This window comes from Engraulis encrasicolus, unplaced genomic scaffold (genome assembly GCF_034702125.1).
Source record: "Engraulis encrasicolus isolate BLACKSEA-1 unplaced genomic scaffold, IST_EnEncr_1.0 scaffold_63_np1212, whole genome shotgun sequence".
Classification (NCBI taxonomy): domain Eukaryota; kingdom Metazoa; phylum Chordata; class Actinopteri; order Clupeiformes; family Engraulidae; genus Engraulis; species Engraulis encrasicolus.
In genome coordinates this window covers 4,511-24,505 of record NW_026945961.1, presented here as the reverse complement: position 1 = coordinate 24,505, position 19,995 = coordinate 4,511, and the positions used below count along the sequence as shown (strand labels likewise).

General features: G+C 41.6%; 1 protein-coding gene across 1 annotated transcript; it reads left to right on the top strand.

Annotated features, from left to right (window-relative positions):
- Window positions 1–861: 861 nt before the first annotated feature.
- On the top strand, window positions 862–15,455 carry LOC134444645 (matrix metallopeptidase-21-like). The gene is made up of 10 exons (XM_063193896.1): window positions 862–912; window positions 2,040–2,178; window positions 2,618–2,809; window positions 2,906–3,096; window positions 3,569–3,806; window positions 6,740–6,879; window positions 11,189–11,330; window positions 13,270–13,527; window positions 14,170–14,342; window positions 15,147–15,455. Exons 1-10 carry the CDS (start codon window positions 862–864, stop codon window positions 15,453–15,455), a joined length of 1,833 nt encoding a protein of 610 aa, XP_063049966.1.
- The last annotated feature ends 4,540 nt before the right edge of the window (window positions 15,456–19,995 follow it).

The window sequence follows — 19,995 nt, the reverse complement described above, 5'->3', positions numbered from 1 at the left end:
CTAGGGACATGCAGCCTGGAATGGATTGAAGATATTTGAAAATATTCATGTCATACGTACTGTGGGCTATACTGGCATGTCACAAGTTATATGAATTCTTGTTGAAAAGACAATATCCACAGTTGGATAAAGTAGAAGTAGAAGTACTCTTAAATATGTAATTACAACCCTAGTGGTGTGATATTACAAAGATGAAACCATGTAGTATACCACTAGTGTTGTAATTAATTTAGCAAATGTTTCTTTAGGTTTTGTATTTCTATATTTTTTCTAACCTTTTTATTAACCTTTTTATTTATGCTATTTATTGCTGATTGATTGAGACTGCAAACTTAATCGCCACAGATGGGATTCATAAACTTTTCTGGATCTGAACCTGAATCTAATTACATCTGTAAGAGTTCTACTACTTCCACTCTGTTCTATTCTACTCTGACAATATCCAGCGACTTCAGCAGTGGTAGCACTGAGGTGTTGATGACTGAGGTGTTGAGGGGAGGATGTCACACGTGGCCTTGAAAGTGTGTTTGAATGCTGAGGGGAGTGGAGGGAGCACCTGCAGCACGTCAACATAAATAACGCAGCTGCGAAAGTCACCTCAAGAGCCTCTTAGCTGATCTCCCCTTAACACAAAGTACTTTCCTCCTGTGGCAGTAGATTATATATTATATCAGAGTACTTGCCGCATGTGGCAGTAGATTATATATTATATCAGCATACTTGTCGCATGTGGCAGTAGATTATTATACCTTCACAACAATGCTGATGCTCGGACAGCTGATCTCTTTCTTTAGTTTCAGTATTATTAGTCTAGTGTTTGGAGAGAAGCTCTTCCATAGTCGAGATCACTCGGATGTCATGATGCCAAATTCACATCAAGCCGAACTGGTGACGGATACGGACACTGCTGAGGTAGGCCTAAATCACTTCTTTGAGTTGGTCCACTTCTATAGACTGGTGGTGGATTTCTTGTTTCCTTGTTATGCACTTAATTACTGTACATATTGTATATATTGTACATTGTACATACTGTCTTGTTGTATATAATTTTAAAATAAAAAGATTGTCGTCATCAGAGAGGTAAATCAATGCTTTGAGTTGGTCCATGCACTTCTTTAGACTTGTTGATTTCTTGTTTGATTTTTATGTAATTCTTACTGTACAGTGTAAATGCTGTACTTATTGCACATTATATTACCGGTATATTGTACTTATGGTATCGTGCATCATTTTAGATGAAAATAGATTGTTGTCATCATTTGTTGTCACAATTTAGACTTGTTGATTTCTTGTTTGCTTGTTAGCTTGTTATGTATTTACATGCTTGATACTTAACATAGAGTACTGTGCTTATTGTATCATGTATAATTTTAGAAATGTTGTCATCATTTGTCTAATTGTATTACCTTTTGAGGAAGAAAAGATTGTGAATTGTTGTTTACATCCACCTCTGGTATTTAACCCATTGTGTCCTGGAGCGACATATACGCTGCATTCAGGTTCTTGAGATTTGAGCTGTTTTATTAAAAATATGGGTATGTTAGAGCTGAATGAACACTTTCTAGTGAAAAAGTGAAGGTTCTAGCTTTTAAATTCAACTTATTTTATGTTTTTATGTGCTTCAGAGGCTGAGATTTTTAGGTTTTAGTAGAGAGAGGACAGCTTTTCCCAAAAAGGGCTTAGGCTAAAATGGGTTAATAGACCAAGAATGTTGGATAGTCCTCTCATTTGTTTATTCGATTCTGTCAACATTAATCACACTTTGCTAACAGCAGCGGTTCTAGCCATTTTGGGGCCCTAGGCACAGCATAGACATGGGGCCCTTTTGAGTTATGTTTGCTGGTATTGTCCATGGCAGAGGCCCTAGCTAGTATTGTCCATGGCAGAGGCCCTAGCTAGTATTGTCCATGGCAGAGGGGACTGTTGGGGGGCCCTAATGGGCCAATTAGGTGGGGCTCTAGGCAACTGCCTAGTACTTTGTATGCTTATTGGTTAAAAACACTAAACACTAAAGATATCTTCTGTGCTTGCCTCTTCAGGGGTTTCTCTCCAAGTATGGCTTCATTAAGCCAGTGAAATGGGAAGATATTCAGTGGAGTGGAGAGGAGTTCTCAGGAGATTTCACCAGTGGGGACACCGCACCTCTCATTCAGGAAGCAGGAGATGAGCGGTGGTCAGGTAAAGAGTCTTTGTAGAGTAAATGTGTCTTTACCCACACAGATATTCAAGAACAAGACACATTGAATTCCCGAGAGGAAAGCTAATTAAAAGTAACCCAGGGAGCTGACAGGGGGGGCAAAGGGACACGGAGGGCCCAGTATTGGGTCCCCATTCCATTGTGCTGAATAGGGGGCCCTTTCAGACAACTTTGTCCCAGGCCCGGCCAAAGCTGTCAGCGGCCATGAAAGAAACTAAATACTTTAACGCAAATTACACATACACATTTAGGCAAAGGAAAGGTGCTTTTACTTGAGTATATTTTAAGATAACTAAGTACTTTTACTCAAATTACACGTACTCCAGGCCTACTTTTACTTTTTCTTCAGTAGGATTAGGCAAAGTAAAGATACTTTTACTTTAGTATAATTTTTCTGTCCTCTTTCCCACCTCTGGTCAGGTATCGGCCCCACAGAAGAGAGCACTCAGCAGTTCCTCAGCGCCCTGAAAGACTTCCAGAGAGTGAGCGGCCTGCCGGTGACCGGCCTGTTTGACGACGCCACTAAGGCGGCCATGAACAAACCGCGATGTGGCGTTCCAGACAAAGACGCAGACGCAGACACAGATCCCAACACAGCGGAGACACACACTAGTGATGTTCCAGACAAAGACGCAGACGCAGACGCAGACGCAGACGCAGACGCAGACGCAGACGCAGACGCAGACACAGACACAGAACCCAACACAGCGGAGACACACACTAGTGGAGTTCCCAACGTAGCCAGGTCAGGTCTGGGTAGCACTGAGATGGGCAGCGGTGCTGAGACCAACCAAGAACACATGAAGAACCCACGAGACAAATCTACAGCTAATAGAGGAGCCCACACACACACGTACAGTGAAAGACTCTCACGCAAGAAGAGACATCTCGCTACCTTGGTGGGTACACTGTAAAAAATACCAGCTGCCTCAGAATCCCAAGTTCATTTAAATCCTTATTGCAAGTTGTGAGAGGCTTTGAATTGCAACTGTGAGTTCAAACAGCGCACACACACAACTCCATACAACTTACTGTAAAGATAAAGATTTTAAAGAAATTAACTTGGAATTCTGAGGCAGCTGGTAAACTTAAAATTTCAAATTAAACCATGCTGTTGCCATTGCAGTGTATAGGAGAATAACTTAACTAGGACTGTATAAGTTATCATGACTTACCACTGGTATATATATGTATAGGAGAATAACTTAACTAGGACTGTATAAGTTATCATGACTTACCACTGATATATATATGTATAGGAGAATAACTTAACTAGGACTGTATAAGTTATCATGACTTACCACTGATATAACTTAACTAGGACTGTATAAGTTATCATGACTTACCACTGATATCTTTTTGTTTTTACAGTGGCCAAAGAGGAGAAAGAGGAGGCATGTAGATGAGCTGGGCTACATGGCGTTCTCCAAGAGGGTGCTGCGCTGGCGTCTGATTGGTGAGGGCTACAGTAGTCAGCTGTCTATAGAGGATCAGAGGTACGTCTTCCGACTCGCCTTCCGGATGTGGAGCGAGGTGTCACCTCTCACCTTCATCGAGGACGCCCGCTCCCCCCTGGAGGACGTCGACATCAGACTGGGCTTCGGGACAGGTACAGTACTCTACATAACATATTTACTATACTATATCGACATCAGACTGGGCTTCGGGACAGGTACAGTACTCTACATTATATATTTACTATACTATACTATATCGACATCAGACTGGGCTTCGGGACAGGTACAGAACTCTACATAACAGATTTACTATACTACGGTATATCGACATCAGACTGGGCTTCGGGACAGGTAGGCTACTGTAGGCTACATAACATATTTACTATACTATATTGATGTCAGACTGGGCTTTGGAACAGGTGCAGAAGTCTACATAACAGATATACTATACTATATTGATGTCAGACTGGGCTTCGGAACAGATACAGAACTCTACATAACTGATTATCTATACTACGGTATACTGACATCAGACTGGGCTTCGGGACAGGTACAGTACTCTACATAACATATTTACTATACTATATCGACATCAGACTGGGCTTCGGGACAGGTAGGCTACTGTAGGCTACATAACATATTTACTATACTATATCGACATCAGACTGGGCTTTGGAACAGGTACACTACTGTAGGCTACATAACATATTTACTATACTATATCGACATCAGACTGGGCTTCGGGACAGGTAGGCTACTGTAGGCTACATAACATATTTACTATACTATATCGACATCAGACTGGGCTTCGGGACAGGTAGGCTACTGTAGGCTACATAACATATTTACTATACTATATCGACATCAGACCGGGCTTCGGAACAGGTACAGTACTCTACATAACAGTTATTCTACTTTATTGATATTAGACTGGGCTTTACTGTAGGCTACATAACATATTTACTATACTACGGTATATCGACATCAGACTGGGCTTCGAAACAGGTAGGCTACTTTAGTCTATATAACATAAGGGCAGTCATGGGTGAGCGGTTAGGGCGTCAGACTTGCATCCCAGAGGTTGCCGGTTCGATTCCCGACCCGCCAGGTTGGTGGGGGTAGTAATCAACCAGTGCTCTCCCCCATCCTCCTCCATGACTGAGGTACCCTGAGCATGGTACCGTCCCACCGCACTGCTCCCCATGGGGCGCCACTGAGGGCTGCCCCCTTGCACGGGTGAGGCATAAATGCAATTTCGTTGTGTGCAGTGTGCAGTGTGCAGTGTTCACTTGTGTGCTGTGGAGTGCTGTGTCACAATGACAATGGGAGTTGGAGTTTCCCAATGGGCTTTCACTTTCACTTTCATATTTACTATACTATATCGACATCAGACTGGGCTTCGGGACAGGTAGGCTACTGTAGGCTACATAACATATTTACTATACTATATCGACATCAGACTGGGCTTCGGGACAGGTACAGAACTCTACATAACATATTTACTATACTATATCGACATCAGACTGGGCTTCGGGACAGGTAGGCTACTGTAGGCTACATAACATATTTTCTATACTATATCGACATCAGACTGGGCTTCGAAACAGGTAGGCTACATAACATGTTTACTATACTTCATTAATGTAAGACTGGGCTTTCGGAACAGGTAGGCTACATAACATATTTACTATACTTTAGTAATGTTAGAACAGGTAGGCTACATAACATATTTACTATACTGGGGTTTGGAACAGTAGGCCTATAGTACTCTACATAACAGATTTACTACTATATTGATATTATTATTGTGGAGGACGCCCGCTCACCACCTGGAGGACGTTGACATCAGACTGGGCTTTGGAACAGGTACAGCACTGTACATAACAGATATTGGTGTCACCAACGTGGTGCCCGCGGGCACCAGGTAGCCCTCCAGGAGCTTCTGAAGTGCCCACCAAGGATGCTATTAAACAGTGACGAGTCCGACTACCAGATTTTAGTCACAATTAATGCTTTTCGTAGCCCCTTAATGCGCGCCGTACCTCCAGTGGCGCGCTGTAATAGACATTGAAATGTAACTACCATAGCACTACAATGCTATGACACAACATAGGCCCTTTAGCAATGCACCACGACTTGGTCAGATTCAAGATTCAAGATTCAAGATTCAAGATTCAAGATTCAAGATTCAAGATTCAAGATTAGTTTATTACGTCTTATTATAGGTTTGAAACCTATAAACAGTAAAAATTGTTGTGTTTTTCTTGTGTCCTCAAAAAGATTTTAAAAATAAAAATAAAAAAAGAGGGGGGGGGGGTGGAAAAAAGTGCAAAGAAAGTGCCTTGTTGTTTTCAGCATGAATTCAGTAATCTTACTGCTTGGTGGAAGAAACTACTTTGGAGTCTGGTAGTATGAGATTTCAGGCTTCTGTACCGTTTCCCAGATGGTAAACAGTCCATGGCTGGGGTGACTAGGATTACCATACTGGTAACAACAAATGTATAAAGCCGCGTCTTAAGGGGTTAATTTAAATAAATATTAACAATAAATATTTATTATTTATAACCTATAAGCAAATTATCATTTAATAATAGTGTGATTTGAGAATGATGTCAAGAGATGAGTAGAGGATTTTGAACAAAAGTAGCCCTCGGGTAGCCCTCAGTAGCCCGCGGGTAGCCCTTGGTAGCCCGCGGGTAGCCCTTGGTAGCCCGCGGGTAGCCCTCAGACCCAGAAAGGTTGGGGACCCCTATTCTATACTTTATGGATATTAGACTGGGGTTTTGAACAGGTACAGAACTCTACATAACAGATTTACTATACTATATCGACATCAGACTGGGCTTCGGAACACATTTATCATCTATTGAAGGTGATTTACATTTTGTTGTTTCTGTCCATCTGTAGAATTAATATCTTCTATTTTCAATTCTGTCACCACATCGGTTATTCTGTCCTGTGAATGATGAACTTCTGCTGCTAAATGAATCATTTTTAACATCGTGTGATGCTGTAAATTGTGAGTATTTTACTGTATACTGTACTGTATATTGTGTGATGCTGCATATTGTCTTTGTCTACGCAGGGCGCCACTTGGGCTGCACTCAGCGGTTCGATGGCACTGGTCGTGAGTTTGCCCACGCCTGGTTCCTTGGGGACATCCATTTTGATGACGATGAGCATTTTACCGGCCCCAACATGGGAGATGGAATAAGCCTTTTGAAAGTGAGTTCACACAAATATGTATGTACTGTAGTGGTCTCCAATTATTTTTCTCCAAGGGCCAAATCATGTAGAGCAAGTGAGGCTGCGGGCCAAACCAACGCCCCAACCCGATGACAAACAAGTTAGATGTCTGGACAGAGAACACCTTCTTGTCAATGTCTGTTGTGAGACTGTTAGCATAAGATCTAACTCTCTGTGAATGCTTTGGAGAGATATTACCCACTGAACAAATTCATATTTTCATTCGTTCTGACCTCATGGCGGGCCAAATGTCTGCCATGCGCGGGAAGGATTTGGCCCGCAGCCGGCCTTTGTTTAATAAATTAAGGCCCTTGAATATTCAGGTGGAAGTAGGCCAAACCAACGCCCCTACCCGATGACAAACAAGTTAGATGTCTGGACAGAGAACACATAACATCCATTTTGATGATGATTAACATGTTAGCGGCCCCAGCATGGGAGATGGAATAAGCCTTTTGAAAGTGAGTGCACACAAATATGTATGGCATGGTCACAAATAATCTGCAATAATGCCATGATAAAACCAAATTTTGAGGCCCTCCTTATTAAAGTTGAAACTGTATAACTGTAATGTATAATATAAATTATATACTGTATCCCTCTGTATGTGGCGCTATATAAATACATGTTGTATTGTATTGTATCCACAGGTGGCGCTATATAAATACATGTTGTATTGTATTGTATCCACAGGTGGCGCTATATAAATACATGTTGTATTGTATTGTATCCCTCTGTAGGTGGCGCTATATAAATACATGTTGTATTGTATTGTATCCCCCTGTAGGTGGCGCTATATAAATACATGTTGTATTGTATTGTATCCACAGGTGGCGCTATATAAATACATGTTGTATTGTATTGTATCCACAGGTGGCGCTATATAAATACATGTTGTATTGTATTGTATCCCTCTGTAGGTGGCGCTATATAAATACATGTTGTATTGTATTGTATCCCCCTGTAGGTGGCGCTATATAAATACATGTTGTATTGTATTGTATCCACAGGTGGCGCTATATAAATACATGTTGTATTGTATTGTATCCCCCTGTAGGTGGCGCTATATAAATACATGTTGTATTGTATTGTATCCACAGGTGGCGCTATATAAATACATGTTGTATTGTATTGTATTGTAGGTGGCGCTATATAAATACATGTTGTATTGTATTGTATCCCCCTGTAGGTGGCGCTATATAAATACATGTTGTATTGTATTGTATCCCCCTGTAGGTGGCGCTATATAAATACATGTTGTATTGTATTGTATCCCTCTGTAGGTGGCGCTATATAAATACATGTTGTATTGTATTGTATCCCCTGTAGGTGGCGCTATATAAATACATGTTGTATTGTATTGTCTCCCTCTGTAGGTGGCGCTATATAAATACATGTTGTATTGTATTGTATCCACAGGTGGCGCTATATAAATACATGTTGTATTGTATTGTATCCCCCTGTAGGTGGCGCTATATAAATACATGTTGTATTGTATCGTATCCCCCTGTAGGTGGCGCTATATAAATACATGTTGTATTGTATTGTATCCACAGGTGGCGCTATATGAATACATGTTGTATTGTATTGTATCCACAGGTGGCGCTATATAAATACATGTTGTATTGTATTGTATCCCCCTGTAGGTGGCGCTATATAAATACATGTTGTATTGTATTGTATCCACAGGTGGCGCTATATAAATACATGTTGTATTGTATTGTATCCCTCTGTAGGTGGCGCTATATAAATACATGTTGTATTGTATTGTATCCACAGGTGGCGCTATATAAATACATGTTGTATTGTATTGTATCCACAGGTGGCGCTATATAAATACATGTTGTATTGTATTGTATCCACAGGTGGCGCTATATAAATACATGTTGTATTGTATTGTATCCCTCTGTAGGTGGCGCTATATAAATACATGTTGTATTGTATTGTATCCCCCTGTAGGTGGCGCTATATAAATACATGTTGTATTGTATTGTATCCACAGGTGGGGCTATATAAATACATGTTGTATTGTATTGTATCCACAGGTGGCGCTATACAAATCACTGATTCTTGAGAAAGTGGCTAAAACAGGTTGTAATGTTGACAGAAAAAAACAAAGTGAATTACAAAATTATATGGTATATCCTCGTAGACTAAGGTCTTGGCTTTTCAGAAATGCACAAGGCCAATCTCCCCATTATGTATTTTTTTCAGAAATCAGGCTTTTCTCCAATCATACCTTGTTTTTTGTCAACACCGTCAGACACAATTAAAAGTTATTAAAATTGTATTGATTTGGTTGCATATGTATCTGGAGTTTTTAAGTGATTATGTGTATTTTTTGGTTCACACATATGCCTTTAAATGTTGAAAATTCACTTTTGTTCTATTTTAATGCTGTTTCATGTGTTCTAATTTTAAAATATGTACCGTCATACGATGCTTACTTAACGCCTAAATAGAACAAACATTTTTTTGTAATTTCACAAATATTCGTGTAGGCTTAAATTGGCTATTACTTTGATAATTCAACAACTCCTAAGGAAAATGTTGTAAGCACATTCCTTTAAAATGTCCAAAACTCCTTCTTACGGTGGTGACTTAAGAACTGACGGTGGTGACAGTAATCTGAGAGTGGTGAAAGTGGCCAAATTAGTACCTGCATTTAGCAAAATAAATAGCCCTCTCAAGTCAATGGCATCTTGCATAAACACATTATTTTTGTGTGTGCACAGTATGAGCATGTGTTTTTTCTTCATTAGTTAGATTATCTAGGAAGTAAGCCACTGGTTGTTGAAAATGTGGTAAAAACATCTTTTAAGTTGTTCAAATCCAAAATATAGAGGTGTATTATCATCTTGGCTGTGTAGTGAATGCATTGGCCAAGCTCCCCATGTTTAACATTTTTCATAAAATGAGCTCTTTCTTGTTTTGTCAACAGCGGCAGACAGAATTAGAAGTAAAAACACATGTTTACTGTATTAAAGTGAATTACTTTAACAATTCAACATAACTGTAGATACTTATTGTATGCATATTCTTAAAACATGTCAAAAACACGTAAAACATGTGTTTTTTGGTAAACTCCATCAGATGTCACCACCGTCAGGTTTTCTGACAAAAAAAAACTCCAAATGCACCTCAGTGGTGGCTAGAGTATCATTTTGGATCACAATTATTACTAACATGCCTAGTAATGTTTCATTAACCAGCACAATTTAGTAAAATATGGAACAACATGATGAGCAGAACAAAATCTGACGGTGGTGACATCTGACGGTGTGAGACAAAAAAACACTCTTTTAAATAGTATGCATTGTTTGTTCACATTAGCCATTTCATTTTCGCTCTGTTTCTTGGGTGCTTCATACCTTTTCTGAAAAAAAAAATATTTATTAACATTAATGTAATACAATACTATTAAAACCCCCGACGGTGTTGACAGTTTATGGTTGGGACAGTACCAGTGTCCAAACAAATTAACAAATTGAGGACAAAATAATAAACTTACAGGAGCTTCAGTGATGGTGAAGTAGGCAGTAGAGACATAGGTTTGAAAAGGGGTCCTCAGTAATGAAAATTACCTTGTGCATACCTGATTTTATTGTCTTTTAGAAAAAATCTGACGGTGGTGACCAATATGCTGGACACATTTTGAGCAATCAGTAAATAATAGTAAATATTGTTTTACATCCACTATGTGCACATCTGTAGAACCACTTTAATATGGTCTTCCACATCATGGTGATATTGTTCAATTCTGTTAGTGATTTTTGTATTTTAAGTCAATTGAACAGATGATGCCAGTCCTTGGGACAGGCGTTTTTACAGGGTGTGGACAGGTTTATAGCCATGAAAAGTAATAAAATTACACTTAAATATTTCAAACAACTGTGTATTCGTGTAACAGACCCCTTGGCCATTACCTGGGTTCATTTTGTTTGTGAAAATTTAGTTGATTTTCAACAGAATTAATATTTTACTGCTGGGACATGTTTTTGCCAAACTTTCAAGAATCAGTGATATACATGTTGTATTGTATTGTCTCCCCCTGTAGGTGGCGCTATATAAATACATGTTGTATTGTATTGTCTCCCCCTGTAGGTGGCGCTATATGAATACATGTTGTATTGTATTGTATCCCCCTGTAGGTGGCGCTATATAAATACATGTTGTATTGTATTGTATCCCCCTGTAGGTGGCGCTATATAAATACATGTTGTATTGTATTGTCTCCACAGGTGGCGCTATATAAATACATGTTGTATTGTATTGTCTCCCCCTGTAGGTGGCGGTGCATGAGATTGGCCATGTGCTGGGCTTGCCTCATGTCTACAGATCTGGGTCCATCATGCAGCCCAGTTACCTGCCGCAGGAGAACACCTTCGAACTGGACTGGCACGACAGGAAGGCTATCCAGCACCTCTACGGTAAAGCACCGTATACTCATACAGTACAGTACTTTACAGTACAGTACAGTGTACTTATCAATGGGCAGACTGGACTGGCACGACAGGAAGGCTATCCAGCACCTCTACGGTAAAGCACCGTATACTCATACAGTACAGTACTTTACAGTATACTCATACAGTCCAGTACTTTACAGTATACTCATACAATACAGTACTTTACAGTATACTCATACAGTCCAGTACTTTACAGTATACTTATCAACAGGTAGACTTGGCAATTACAGAAGGCTATTCAGCACCTCCACGGTACAGTATTACATTACATTACACTTAGCTGATGCTTTTATCCAAAACGACTTAGTTATTTTTTTAAGTACAGGGTATTAGTTACAGTCCCTGGAGCAGAGTGGGGTTAGGTGCCTTGGTACAGGGTATTAGTTACAGTCCCTGGAGCAGAGTGGGGTTAGGTGCCTTGGTACAGGGTATTAGTTACAGTCCCTGGAGCAGAGTGGGGTTAGGTGCGTTGCTCAAGGGCACCTCAGCCATGGAGTGAGATAGGGATTTGAACCGGCAACCCTCTGATCTAAAGCCCATCTCCATAACCACTAGATCACGGCTGCAAAACTATCCCTACATACTGTAGAATGTTTGTTTTCTCTGTATATTTTCTTTGCACTTCGTATCTGCAAGTGTACTTGCTATGATTATGTCCTCGATTTGAAGCCGCTTTGATTAAAAAGTGTCTGTCAGTCTCACAGTCTCCCTCATTCACTATCATGAATCTATATCGCTGTTTTTATTAATGCTGTTCGATGTTTACCAATGCTCTTTTCACACTGACTTGCATCTGCATCATGCCAGGCAGCTGTAAGGGTCGTTTCAGCACCGTGTTCACTAATGCTCTTATACAGTACATGGGTTCTAGTACCGTGTTCACTAATGCTCTTATACAGTATATGGGTTCTAGTACCGTGTTCACTAATGCTCTTATACAGTACATGGGTTCTAGTACCGTGTTCACTAATGCTCTTATACAGTACATGGGTTCTAGTACCGTGTTCACTAATGCTCTTATACAGTACATGGGTTCTAGTACCGTGTTCACTAATGCTCTTATACAGTACATGGGTTCTAGTACCGTGTTCACTAATGCTCTTATACAGTACATGGGTTCTAGTACCGTGTTCACTAATGCTCTTATACATGGGTTCTAGTACCGTGTTCACTAATGCTCTTATACATGGGTTCTAGTACCGTGTTCACTAATGCTCTTATACAGTACATGGGTTCTAGTACCGTGTTCTGTTCACTAATGCTCTTATACAGTACATGGGTTCTAGTACCGTGTTCACTAATGCTCTTATACAGTACATGGGTTCTAGTACCGTGTTCACTAATGCTCTTATACATGGGTTCTAGTACCGCGTTCTGTTCACTAATGCTCTTATACAGTACATGGGTTCTAGTACCGTGTTCACCAATGCTCTTATACAGTACATGGGTTCTAGTACCGTGTTCACTAATGCTCTTATACATGGGTTCTAGTACCGTGTTCTGTTCACTAATGCTCTTATACAGTACATGGGTTCTAGTACCGTGTTCACTAATGCTCTTATACATGGGTTCTAGTACCGTGTTCACTAATGCTCTTATACAGTACATGGGTTCTAGTACCGTGTTCACTAATGCTCTTATACAGTACATGGGTTCTAGTACCGTGTTCACTAATGCTCTTATACAGTACATGGGTTCTAGTACCGTGTTCACTAATGTTCTTATACAGTACATGGGTTCTAGTACCGTGTTCACTAATGCTCTTATACAGTACATGGGTTCTAGTACCGTGTTCACTAATGCTCTTATACAGTACATGGGTTCTAGTACCGTGTTCACTAATGCTCTTATACAGTACATGGGTTCTAGTACCGTGTTCACTAATGCTCTCATCACGTGACAGGAAGCTGTAAGGGTCGTTTCAGCACGGTGTTTGACTGGATCAGGAAGGAGAGGACGCCGTATGGAGAGGTCAGGGTCCGCTTCAACACCTACTTCATGCGAGACGGCTGGTACTGGCTCTACGAGAACCGGAACAACCGTACCCGCTACGGGGACCCGGTGGCCATCCAGGCCGGCTGGCACGGCATGCCCACCAGCGGAGTCGACGCATTCGTACACGTGTGGGCGCGGAACGTTGATGCCGTGTATTTTTTCAAAGGTAAGGCCATCGTGTAGACCAGTGGTTCTAAACCTTTTTTGAACAAGCGCCCCCTTGACCACATCATAAGCCTCCCAACGCCCTCTTGACCTAATCCTAAGCCTGCCAACACCCCCTTAGTATTAACAAATAAAATAGGCTCTAATGCCCCCCCCAATGGGAACTAAGCCCCACCCCCACTCAGCTGTATCCTCAACGCCCCCCTCACCACTGTCATGGCTATAATGGCACGTCTTATGTGAACGAGAAGAGCAGCTCAAAATGGTAAAATATCAGAATAGCAGTGTGGTGTAAAATATCAGAATAGCAGTGTGGTGTAAAATATCAGAATAGCAGCGTGGTGTAAAATATCAGAATAACAGTGTGCTCTGGTCTCTCTGGGGTGTTAGTCAGAGTGACCTTGAGCTACTGGGCTGTTATCCTCTCCCTTCTCCACAGAGGGTGTGTGTGTGTGTGTGTGTGTGTGTGTGTACACGCGTGTGTCTGTGTGTGTGCGTGCATATGTGTGTGCGTTTAGGCGTGTGTGATCTGCCTTCGTCTACTGTATATATGTGCGCTATATGTCTAAAAAGGCCTTTTTCTTTTTCTTCATTTCCTTGTGTGCAAATGCTCCTCCCCCATCCTGGTTGTGATGCTGGGCAGGTACGCAGTTCTGGAGGTACGACACGGAGAGTGACCAGGTGTTCAGCGAGGACGCGGGGGGGCAGCGCTACCCGAGGCCCATCTCCGCCGGCTTCCCAGGGGTGCCCAGCCCCGTGGACACGGCCTTCTACGACAGGAGGGACGCTCACATCTACTTCTTCAGAGGGGCACTGGTGAGCAGGGGCGTCGCTCAGGGGGGTAAAGTGGGGCTGAGTCACCAGGGCCCCATGTATATAGGGGGCCCACACCTGAGTCACCAGGGCCCCATGTATATAGGGGGGGGGCCCACACCTGAGTCACCAGGGCCCCATGTATATAGGGGGGGGGCACACCTGAGTCACCAGGGCCCCATGTATATAGGGGGGGGGCACACCCCTATATATAGGGGGCCCACACCTGAGTCACCAGGGCCCCATGTATATAGGGGGGGGGCACACCTGAGTCACCAGGGCCCCATGTATATAGGGGGCCTACACCTGAGTTACCATATAGCCCATTTATGAGACATGACTGGGAGGGGGGGTCCCTTGGAGCTGGTTGGCCATGGGGCCCACAATATGCTGCTGCGCCCCCTGCTGGTGAGTGTGTGCCCTGCCTGCCGGCCCCGTCCTCATCTTGTAAGAGAGAATAAACGCTGGAATAAATACATATTTAATATAACATCTTAATATTTAATGCTGAGTGTTAAATATATATGTAGTACACACAGCAGTGTAATGATGTGATTTGAATGTAATATTTACTTACAGGACTTGCTCTTCTCTGGTTTTACATTCATATTTTATTTATAGTTAGAAAATATGGCAAGCAAAGGGTCTAGCCCAGTGTAACATAAAAAAATAAAAGCATAAAAAATCTTTAAGAAAAAACATAGAGAACATGAAACATAAAAACTGTGCGCTGCCTGTGCAGTGCATGGCATGCCTATCTCTCATTTAGTATTCTAATGATATTCGGTATAACCTCCTCTTTTGTAGGTTTACGCCTTTGATGTGAAAGCCAACCGCTTGGCGAGAGGCTACCCGAAGAAGATCACGCAGGTGTTTCCTGCCGTGTTGCCAGGTAACCACCCGGTTGCTAACCTGGACGCCGCCTACTTCTCCTACACGCACAACGCCGTGTTCCTGCTGAAGGGAGGGGGCTACTGGAGAGTGGCCAGCACTAGGGACCGCTTGAGGAGACCCTCCCTGCCCCACAATGCACTGCTGCCACGACGTGAAGTCCATGAGCAGTGGTACGACATCTGTAATGTACACAGCACAGCGCTGAAGGTGGCACGCAGATGAACATCTGAATATGTACGACATCTTTAATGTACACAGCACGGCGCTGAAGGTGGCACGCAGATGAGCTCATCTGCTCAAGTTGACGGAGGCAGGCAGCTAAGAAGAGGGAGAAAGGGAGAGGGAGAGAGAGAGGGAGAGGGAGAGAGAGAGGGAAAGAGATGGACAGACCATAATGTCGACTGTAAGGTACAACATCTGTAATGTGCACAGCACAGCGCTGAAGGTGGTCTGCTCAAGTTGACAGGGGCAGGCAGCTAAGAAGAGGGAGAGGGAGAGAGAGAGAGAGGGAGAGAGCAGGGAGAGGGAGAGGGAGAGGGAGAGGGAAGAGATGGACAGACCATAATGTCGACCGTAAGGTATATCAGCGCTGAAGGTGGCACACAGCTGAACATCTCTCTGGTGCTGTGGGGGCATGAACTAGTGGTTAAGGAGATGGTTAAGGCTTTAGATCAGAGGGTTGCAGGTTCGAATCCCTCCCTTCCACTCCTTATCACACTCCACAGCTGAGGTGCTCTTGAGCAAGACACCTAAACCCACATTGCTCCAGGGACTGGAACCAATGCCCTGTACTTCAAAAATAAATTCACAAAAAGTGGTATGTACTATGAAAAGATAAAAAACACTATTTGAGGCACTCCTTACTAGAGTTAAAAAGCCATTATTGATTACTGTCTACATGCCTGCGCGTTTCGACCCATTGTCTTCATTATGTTATGTACTATGTATGCAGCAAAGGGTTATAACTGTTCTAGATTTGAGCCATGCATCCTGCAAATCTGTGTCAGACTAAGAAAAGAAAAACACATTAGTGGAAGTTGCTATAATATGAATGATATATTTGAATATTTATATGTAGAATCATGGATAGATGTTTTCTCTGTTACAAGTGAATACAAATCTGTGAATACAAATAAGGACAAGCATATTCTGCTCTGCATAGTGTATGTGTATGAACAAAAACAGAAATGTTGGCTGTAAATTGTAATAAATGATTTATTTAACATTGTGTTGTTCATTACATTGCTCCCTGGGCTGAAGATTATAGTACAAGAATAGATAATTAGCTACTACAGAAGAATCTTTTGTTTTGAAACAAAATAGAGCATCAGGAGGTTCAGCAAAGGTGAATTTTCAAGAATTTGTTAGTTTGTACCGCACATTTTTGAGTCTCCAAAGATAGACGTCAACACTGCTATTTTCATGAACAAGACATCTCTTCACTTCCTGTGAAATATTATAAGTTGCTTTGAAATTGAATGTGCAGTGAATGTGCAGTGTCCCAATGCATGTCCACTCTTGAAAGTACAGTCTACTTGAAGAATGTTGACATTTACTCACCTTTTGTAAAGACACTGCTATTATTTTGAGCACAACTGTATAACTGCCACAACCAACATCACATCATAAAAACATCTAGGTGCACTGTGTAATATGTGTTGGCATTTTCCATCCAGAATCCATGCAGCCCATTCACTAATGTTACCTTTTTCATGAATACTTTCCACCACCATCAAATTCTAAGTATTCATTATGACTGGGAAAATTGCACTTTTCATACATGAAAAGGGGGGATCTTCTCCATGTAGCCCTGTAGACCCGTTCGCAATTTTGAGTTGAGGGCGTTTCTCACTGGATTTGAGTTAGTGGGTTCCTAGACATTAAAAATCACGGAGGTGCTCGTCCACCATAGTGCCAGATTTTTCACAATATGGCTGCCAAATATGGCCGCAATTGCCTATGACAAATATCTGTCTTTTTTACTTTTAAACTGTTTATACACATGTCATACATCAATTCTGACCAATTTTTGGAGAGGAATTCAATTCTGACAATTACATGAGTATAATGTGTGATTTTGACCATAAAAGGTCATTGCCAAGGTCAAATTTGCTATTCTGAAGAACGTTAATAGACTTCCATTGTAAAAATAAGAGACAAATGATCAATTATGGCATGAGGAGTTATTNTCTGAAATTACTATGATTATTTGTATCAGTATAGTCCTTAAAAGGTCAAGGTCAATGTCAAGGTCAAGGTCTTTTTCTATTCTGAAGAACTTAGGGACCATCATAACATAAACAATTAATGAATAAATGTGACGATAAAGACCTAGGCTTAAATTAAGCCCAAAACACAATACATTTACTAAGGTGGAACATTGTATCATTCTAGTGATTAAGTTATTTGAACTCGAAAAATCATGTTATCATTATGATCATCATATCTTGTGATAATGGTTTCAGGCATTTTAATGGCAGGGGTATGCCAGGTGTGTGCTCCTGCCACCCATGTTGCTTAGGCTCATGCCTTATTTTGGTGTCCTTGGTTCTTGCAACTATGTTGCAGACTCTATGAACTAGAAATGCCCCTCTCTGAATGTGCCCTCTTATAGCACTACTGATGGGAGGAAGAGCATTGATTCCAGCACCACTGCTGTACATTTCTACTCTGTGATCATGAAATATTACAGCTGTTGTGGTTGATCTGGCCCCAGCCCAGACACGCACCAAGTACTTCTCAGCCAATGTTGCATCTTGCTCGGTCAATATTTTGGCCTCTCCAAAGTTAACCAAGTACTGGACTGGATCAGAAACCATGGCTGCATGTTTAGTCCCAACCTCATGCAACCCCCCTACTCATGCAATCATCTCCTTACAGGATATGTTCTTTGATCACAGTCAGTGACGCTCCAAGATGAGAGACTAATTGATGGAGGGGAAGCATTCTCCGCATCTAGCCAGTGCCATACTGCTGGTAAATCTCCTGCATACCAAGTTCTTGGAAATATGGGCTGTAGTGGAGAAGCAATGCAAATGTGTCTGTATCATTTGAGTCTATAACAACTTTTCCTGCTCTGCTTCACACAAACAGCACACTCAACATGCACCAGCAACCTGGCCTAAGCCTCCTCATCAACGCAGTTCAAGAGCTCTGGAATCTCTTCACCATCAGCTGACTTTGCTGGTAGCACCTCATTCATCAACAAACAACAAGGCTGACAAATGACAGTAGTATTTGCCTCTGGCTTGATAATAAATCATGTCTGGAACTAACAATTGGAGATTTCACTTCTTTCTCCACAGAGGCCCAGAACTTATCAAGTTGGTGAGGAATGGGTGTTTGTCCGTTCACGCCAATGATGTCAACGGCTGTTGGTACGCCCCATGTGTTCACCTTCCTTCAATGACATCTCAATGTAGGAGTCACAAGATGGATGAGCTGTGGATGTCAGCAGAGGGTTATTGCTGAGTTGATGATGGCATTGATGACAGCGCCTAAATTCTGCCAGAGGCATCTGACGGATCTTTGACATGAAGTCTACCCGAACATGAGGACAAAATGTAGACTCAGAGCTTCATTGGGTGAGATTAAGGTGAGGTCCAATTTCACTGACAAGCTTTGACTTGTTAACAATCAACGGAAGGTCACCATCTAACAGGGGTGATGCTGAAAGGACATAATGAGATCTGCTGAATACTCATGCCCCGTTCCTCAGCAATGTCCATTCTCTCCTATGTGCCTCAGCTATGTCTTTAGATGAGACCAACTTCTGCTCCTTTACGATGATTGCTGGTGTCTTCTATGGTTGATCTTTGTACTGCAGAAGATTCCTTTTTGAAACAGTTCCACTTATCTTATGTTCGTGAGAACTAACCTATCCTGCCTGTATAAGCTGAAGACAAGCTTGCAAGCAAGCTTTGGAGACGGTTGCGCAGGCGAGGTGCGACAACCTGGTTGCTCAGCAGATTGTGCAGTGGAGCGGGCACATTAACGGTCACTGAGTATGGATTATGAGGATCCACCACAAAGTCTAGCAACAATCACACATTTCAGTTGAATGTAAGGCGTGGAGTGGTGCTCAATGCATGTTGGAGGTGGCATTCTGTCTGCTTCAAAGTGGTGTTGTTGGTGAGAAAGTTGAGGACATCAGTGATCATTCTAATCTGATGGAAAGAGCTCAAACTTTGCTGCAACATTACAGTTTCGATTGGTTTGGCTAATTTCTTGAAACCGAGATGACATTTCTATACATTTTGGGTCATTTGGCTAAACATTCTTACACTTCTGCACAACAGTTCAGATAACTAGCAAAATGTCATATACCTCCCAAAAACAGCTCATTCTTGCATCAGCACTAAACCTTCTCCCACATAAATAGTACCATAAAAATGGCATATATCCTTCTCAATTGGTTTGGCTCATTTGCATTCATTTAGTCATTCTGTCAAAATAAACTGGATGGTTCAGCATAACGCCATGGATCCTCATCACTTGCTCATATCACTCAAAAAACAGTTTACCCTGTGTCGAAAAGTAAATTCCTTCCACAGAATGGCGTTTGAAAAAAAAATCAAGAAATTAGTCAAATAACAGAGGAAACTGTAGTGTACACGGTTGTAAAATTATTTTTCTACAAACTAGTAAGAGTTACAATACCATCTGGCCTGTTGAACACACTGTCATGAATTTACTGTTTACAGTAAAAGAAAATTTCTTTAAAATATTATGTCCTTGACAATTTGACAATTGTGTAGACTAC